The 7,500-nt window shown below is 36.5% G+C and overlaps 1 protein-coding gene across 1 annotated transcript in view; it reads left to right on the top strand.

The window, feature by feature from the left end:
• LOC137629665 (tyrosine-protein kinase Src42A-like) overlaps positions 1-7,233 on the top strand; it is a 21,183-nt gene extending 13,950 nt beyond the window's left edge. The window contains exons 7-11 of the mRNA XM_068361209.1: positions 317-485; positions 802-960; positions 5,094-5,275; positions 5,697-5,853; positions 6,237-7,233. Coding sequence (XP_068217310.1) covers positions 317-485; positions 802-960; positions 5,094-5,275; positions 5,697-5,853; positions 6,237-6,451 — 882 coding nt within the window. The 3' untranslated portion in view covers positions 6,452-7,233. The remainder of the gene's footprint in view (positions 1-316; positions 486-801; positions 961-5,093; positions 5,276-5,696; positions 5,854-6,236) is intronic.
• The last annotated feature ends 267 nt before the right edge of the window (positions 7,234-7,500 follow it).

Raw genomic sequence — 7,500 nt, 5'->3', positions numbered from 1 at the left:
TATTCTATCTAATTTCTCTTCTAATTGTTTTGTTAAAGTTTTTATAGTTTATATACTAAATATTTATTTTAATGTTGCTGTTCTTAAAATATTTTATTTATCCTTGTTTCCTCTCCTCACTGGTCTATTTTCCCTGTTGGGGTTCCTGGGCTTATAGCCTCCTGCTTTTCCAACTAGGGTTGTAGTTTAGCAAGTAATAATAATAATAATAATAATAATAATAATAATAATAATAATGGACGTGGTGTCCTTACCATGGGTCTAATTGATATCATTGACCACCAAAATTTACTTTTTTTTTTTTTTTTTTTTGCAGGTTGGGAATCCCGACACGGAAGGTTTGTCCTACAACACTTCCGACCAATGGGAGATCCCAAAGCACCAGATTAGACTGGGTCGACTTCTGGGGTCAGGAAATTTCGGCGAAGTTTACGAAGGGACATGGAACGGCATGGCCAAAGTTGCCGTCAAGACGCTCAAACCTGGTGAGATTTGTTCTGACCAAGGTTGAGACCTAGACCGTGGTTCTAACACTAATGCTTCTCTTTCTCTCTCTCTCTCTCTCTCTCTCTCTCTCTCTCTCTCTCTCTCTCTCTCTCTCTCTCTCTCTCTCCTTATGCTTGATATCTTACAGCTATTTAGAAATTTACTCATAATGAACCTGTTTATTCGGACTAGTCTCCTGTCTATTTCCTAAATCTAAATGCAGTTTTATTTCGTAACAGGAACATCTTGATATATCAATGAACCAAGAAATTATTAAGTTATTGAATGAGTGAACGAACGAACTTTTCATTTCAGGCACGATGCGAAAAGAAGACTTCTTAGCCGAAGCGCAATTCTTGAAGACGCTGCGTCACAAGAATCTAATTCAGCTGTACGCAGTGTGCACGAAAGAGGAGCCTTTGTACATCATCACGGAACTCATGCAACACGGGTCGTTGCTCAGTTACTTGAGAGGTAAGACCACAATAGGTTGCCTAAACTGATATTATTATTATTATTATTAGCTAAGCTACAACCCTAGCTGGAAAAGCAGGATGCTATGAGCCTAAGGGCCCCAACAGGAAAATTAGCCCAGAGAGAAAAGGAAATAAGGATATGATTAAACTACAAGTAATGAATAATGAGAATAACATATTTCAAGAAAAGTAACAACATTAAAATAAATTTTTCACATATAAACTATTGAAGCTTAAAAAAAGAAACAGTAAAAGAAATAAGATAGAATAGTGTTCCCGAGTGTACCCTTAAGCAAGTATACTCTAATTCAGGACAGTGGAAAGCAAGACAGGTAGAATGGGATAAACTTAAAGATTAAGACTTTAATTCAAAATTACGACTTTCATTAAAAATGTTTTTTGTGGTACAGGTAAAAAATAAACACTCAATTACAGTCAGTATTTTAGAAGTTTTATTCCAGCTGTGACCAAGTTGTGGAATGATCTTTCTAATTAAGTAGAGTCGGTAGAACTTTAAAAGTTCAAACTTGCAGCAAATGCTTTTATGTTGAACAGGCTGACATAAATCTCTTTTTATTGTCTATATGTGAAAGATGTTTTAATATTGTTACTGTTCTTACAATTTTTTATCTTAATTAGTCATTACATCCTATTTAGTTTATTTTCTTTCCTCACTGGGTATTTTTTCCTGTTGGAGCCCTTGGACTTATAGCATCTTGCCTTTCCAACTAGAGATGTAGCTTAGCTAATAATAATAATAATAATAATAATAATAATAATAATAATAATAATAATAATAATAGAAGATTTGCACCTTTAATGTGATAGAGTGCCCGCAAACTTATGTTGCGGAGTGAGCAATTATGAACCAGGACTACTTAGAGACCAATTTCTTGGCAGCGTTTATGTTTCTTAGTTCATTTAAGGGTTGCGGTGGCCGATGTGGTAACGACCCTGACTGGTGAACGCCAGAATGGGGTTTGAGTCCCGCTCAAACTCGTTAGTTTCTTTGGTCACTGCAACTTCACCATCCTTGTGAACATAGGATGGGGGTTTTGTGGGAGCTATATGCTCAGACTGGGTTTTTGAGGCCGCTCAAACTCGTTAGTTTCTTTGGTCACTGCAACTTCACCATCCTTTTGAGCATAGGATCGGGGTTTTGTGGGAGCCTATAGGTCTATATGCTAAGTCATCAGCAGCCATTGCCTGGCCCTCATTGGGTGGAGAGGGGGCTTGTGCGCTGATCATATGTATATATGGTCAATCTTTAGGCCATTCTCCTGCATGATAGGGCAATATCACTGTCCCTTGCCTCTGCCATTCATGGACGGGAATTTCGTATACTAGTTAGATTTTTTGTGTCTAATGTCGAGGATTATATCTGTTAAAATGACTGGAACTAGACAAGAATTTCACTTAAAATAATCTAACTACGCGTTTCCAATAACGATAATCTCCGTTGCTTCTGAAGATGAACTTAATCATGAATATTAAGTGGGTTAATTGACAATTGTCTCAGAGGCAAAGATTTATTGGAAAGAATAGAGTACGTTCACTAAAACTTCATTATAGCCTGAGTAGACAATAACAATTATTTTCTTTCTTCACTGGGCTTTTATCTTCGTAGGAGCCCTTGGGCTTGTAGCATCCTACTTTTCAGACTAGGGTTGTAGCTTAGCTAATAATAATAATAATAATAATAATAATAATTCTATGTTTCAGTATATACGAAACCTCCCTTCTTTGGCACATTTTAAGCTCTCTTTTCGTGCAATTTATTACAATGATATTACATCTGAGGTACATAATCCACAATTCTAGCAGTTAACACTATGAAGAAAAAAAGTTGCATAGACATCTGCTCTTGGTGGGACCCTAGGTCTTAGCCTAGTCAGTCGCCTCCTTAAGGATAATGCTGCTCTGCCTCCCTATTCTTTTATTTGTCACAATAACTGTCCTCGCCCTTTGTCTTCCGTTGTCATGAGCAACATACCACCTTACCTTTGTCTTCCGTTGTCATGAAAACCTACCCCCTTACTTTGACTTTACTCTTTGCCAATCTAGCCTGTTCTCCCTCCTTGAAAATCGTCTCCCTTTCTGTACCATATCTCAACACATCCAAAATAGCTCTCTACTAAAGTAGGTCTACACTCTACAGGTTCCCTACCTCCTGCCTTCCTGTGCTTTAGAAATATATTCTTTCCAGGTATCTTACGGGCTATTATCATCATTACTAGTGTACACGATCCGTCAAAATGACTGCTAAATATTTAAATAGTTATGCACACGCACGCTAATTAACGCCTTCCCACCCCCTCTCCCTTTCCCAAGTTACTACAACACGTCAGAGAGAAGGGTACTCCTTCTCACTAGGGTCTGAATTCTCCCACACCTCACTACCAGAGGGAGGTGGCGTGGAGAAACCAGGTAGCTATGTATCTGGCAATGTCGCTCAGCGTGACCGGAAATATATATATATATATATATATATATATATATATATATATATATATATATATATATATATATATATATATATATATATATACATATATATATATATATATTCGCTCTTTATTGTATAGAGGAGATTACCAGCTAAGCTACAACCCTAGTTGGAAAAGGATGCTATAAGCCCAAGGGCTCCAACGGGAAAACATAGTCCTGTGAGGAAAGGAAATACTTACTTTTACTTTTAGTGGTTTATTTCTCGCCCTCCATCAGACACTAAGAGTCTGTTCAGGCGGGCCTTGATGTGTGAAAATAATTTCTTCCAGTTTATATTTAGCTCCGTATCTTTTCAGTTATTCGCTAGCATTTGTATTCAGGCTTAACAGTTTTCTGATCACTATTATAACACTTTCCAAAGATAAGTCTTCAGGTTTTTCTTGAAAGCTGCCACATTTTTGCTATTCTTGACATCAAGTGGAAGGTCGTTGAAGAGTCTTGGTGCAGCATAACAAAAAGTTCTTCCTCCTATTGCATGATTCACACTAATTTCGAATAGTCTATATGGGTCATCAGCATGTCTAACTCTTAGAGCAGCTCTAGTAGCTTGAGGGTAGGGGACCAAGCAATCACGAAGATATTTAGGCTTATCACATGTAAGAGCCTTGTAAGTCAATAAACAAATCTTAAATTCAATTCTAGCCTTAACAGGTAACCAATGTAGATCGATCAGTGCAGGAGTTATTCTCTCCCGAAATTTAATGCCTTTTATCAGTCTAGCCGCCCGGTTTTGCACATTTTGAAGCTTTCTTAGTAGTGTATTGGGCAATTTATAGTAAAGAGAATTGAAATAATCAAGCCTTAATATTACGTGACTCATCGCTAAAATTTTTATACTGCCCTCTGTTAAATATTTTCTAATAAATGCTATGTTTCTCAGGTGATAGTTACACACTTTCACTGTATTCACTATTTGATCCCTCATTGACAAATTACAATCCATCAGTACACCCAAATTTTTCACAACAGGCACACTCCTAACATCAGCGTCACCAATTTTTATACTTTGAAATAACTGGTAATTCTTCAAAGCCACCTTTGTGCCAAAACACATACATTCTGTTTTATCATCATTTAATTTAAGCTTTTTCCTCTGCATCCATGTTTTTATTTCAGTCATTATCTCATCAATTTTCTTTGTATCTTGTGTTGTTGAATTTGAAAGGTAGAACTGAGTATCATCTGCATATAGTTTAAAGCCCACTTTTTGTTTTTTCAAGATATGTGATAGCTCGATAGTATATATGTTGAACAAGATAGGGCCCAGAACACTACCCTGTGGTACACCTTTCATAAGAATTCTCTCACCAGATCGGTTTCCAGAAACTTCTACAATAATCTTCCTGTTCGTTAAGTAAGGACACAAATAAGCTATATCAAAACCAACGAATAAAATATATAAAATATCTTAGATCCGCAACATCAACATATATGTCATTTACAACATATGAAGACAGACTCGTGTCTGTCTGTTCAACATAAAAACATTCGCTGCAAGTTTAAACCTTCTGAATTGTTGTTAGTCTCATCAGAGGAGGTGCACCGTGCACACACCATCCCACTATGTAACAGAATCTAAACCATCTGCCTTAGATAATTAATTCTCTAATCATACTTCATCAGATGGTCTTGGACAGAAAGCAGACCTCGAGGAACTCCTTCACATAGCTGCTCAAGTGGCTGGTGGGATGTGGTATCTGGAGAGCCAGTGTTACATTCACAGGGACTTGGCAGCCAGAAACGTTCTTATCGGAGAAGGCATCCAAGTCAAGGTTGCCGATTTTGGATTATCCAGACTTGTTGACGTAAGTACTTCCATTTTATTCTCACTGATATGGTAGTTAATAGCCTTCCCTGTTCGTTATGTAATGGAACAAATCATACACCAAATGTATATATCCCTGATTCAATAGAGTAACTTATCAAATTCTCAATTCCAGTTTGAGATAACTGGTAATGATTAAATGTCGTACATTATATTCAATCAATAGTCCTCGTTTCTTAGTAGGGTACAAAACTAAGTAAAGACAGTCTTTGGTAATCAATTTAATTAATTATCAATCTAAAGAATAATAAGCGTTAGCTATGACATAATGTCAAAATGGAATACAAATTTAGTAATGAAGCTTATAAATGACTCTGAAATTGATGCATCGCTTCACTGTTAAAAAGAAATCCTTTGGGTCCAAAGGACTAATGTTTTTTTTTTTCTTTTCTTTTTCACAGGAGGAAATTTACCAGGCGAGAGAAGGAGGTCAATTTCCAATCAAGTGGATGGCGCCCGAAGCTCTGACCCATAACAAGTTTTCCACCAAATCCGATGTTTGGTCATTTGGAGTTCTTCTGTACGAAATTATTAGTAAAGGAGGAAGACCTTATCCTGGTAGGTGGAACTTCTCATTCGAGAGCCGAAAGTTCTTTTGCTTGAAGCAGTAAAACTCCTTGAGAGCTCTTGCAGTACCTTGATATTCTCATTTGGATTACTCACTAATCCATCGACCACAACCTAACCCGTGCTATGATCATGGTGGTACGTTCGGCTTAAGGGCTCCTACAGGGAAAATTGCCTCAGTGAGGAAAGGGGATAAAGTAACAAATAGTGTGCCCTCAAGCAAGAGAACTTTAACCTGAGACAGTACCCTGCATTGCCTTAATGGAATTTTGAAATGGTCGCAAGAGCTCTTTTTTTAAGTGAATGTAATGTAAGTCTATCTTTTATTCCTACGGTGAATGAAATATCTACTGCCCTTTTCCCTCTCATTGCAGGAATGAACAACGCCGAAGTCCAGGAGAGGATAGAGCGTGGGTATCGCATGCCCAAACATCCACACTGCCCACAGTTACTGTATCAAATCATGTTGAATACGTGGAATGCCGATCCACAGAAGCGGCCAAATTTCGAGACACTGCTCTGGAATTTGGAAGATTTCTTCAGTCTTGAACGCTCAGAGTATAAAGAGGCCGATTTAGTGAATTCATAAGTCTTCTGGTCTCTAATAAATTTCAGATAGTTACCCTTCTGTAGGTTAGGTTTGATGTTAAACGATACTAGCTGGAGTATTCCAAGAAATACCCTCCATGATATACCTGAGGTGGCATTCAATTTTGAATATAGTCAACAGCGATTATGGGTCTATTATCACGTAAGTGAAAAAAAAGTCACTTCCATAGAATATCAAAGAAACAACCTTTGGAGATATCGTATCCAATTAATGATAATAAAACAGAGTTAATTACTAATAATAATTAACGTAAATCCAATGAACATCGGCATGATACAAGATTTATCTGTGTATGTTCTGAAACGGCTGTATTTGTTGTTGTTCTGATACAGCAAAGTTATAAATAGGATAGAGCCATTTTGAAACCAAGATAAAAATTATGATTTGGTGTTCGGGATTAAGAAATGATAAGGGTTTGCATTAGATTATAAGCCAATTTTCCAAGCTTGAACGAAAGTTTGTAATCCAATTTTCCAAGCTTGAACGAAAGTTTGTAATCCAATTTTCCAAGCTTGAACGAAAGTTTGTAATCCAATTTTCCAAGCTTGAACGAAAGTTTGTAATCCAATTTTCCAAGCTTGAACGAAAGTTTGTAATCCAATTTTCCAAGCTTGAACGAAAGTTTGTAATCCAATTTTCCAAGCTTGAACGAAAGTTTGTAATCCAATTTTCCAAGCTTGAACGAAAGTTTGTAATCCAATTTTCCAAGCTTGAACGAAAGTTTGTAATCCAATTTTCCAAGCTTGAACGAAAGTTTGTAATTCGAATGAATCTACTTGTAGGCATCAAGGTAACAATATTTTGGCAAGAGGAAATTAAACATCAAGTTCAAAATGGAAAACTTTACTTAGTAATCGTATTATAGGAAGTGTATTCAGTTGAAGAAAATAGAATGGTGGAAAACTTTACATATAAATCGTATTATAGGAAGTGTATTCAGTTGAAGAAAATAGAATGGTGTACTTTATTCTGATGGATTTGATTAGAAATTAATTTCTTAACTTAGGTAAGTCTTTTTTTTTTTTTTT

The sequence above is a fragment of the Palaemon carinicauda genome, chromosome 37 (assembly GCF_036898095.1).
Source record: "Palaemon carinicauda isolate YSFRI2023 chromosome 37, ASM3689809v2, whole genome shotgun sequence".
Lineage (NCBI taxonomy): Eukaryota > Metazoa > Arthropoda > Malacostraca > Decapoda > Palaemonidae > Palaemon > Palaemon carinicauda.
Note: the sequence above shows the minus strand (reverse complement) of the source record. Positions and strands in the feature narration are given on the sequence as shown.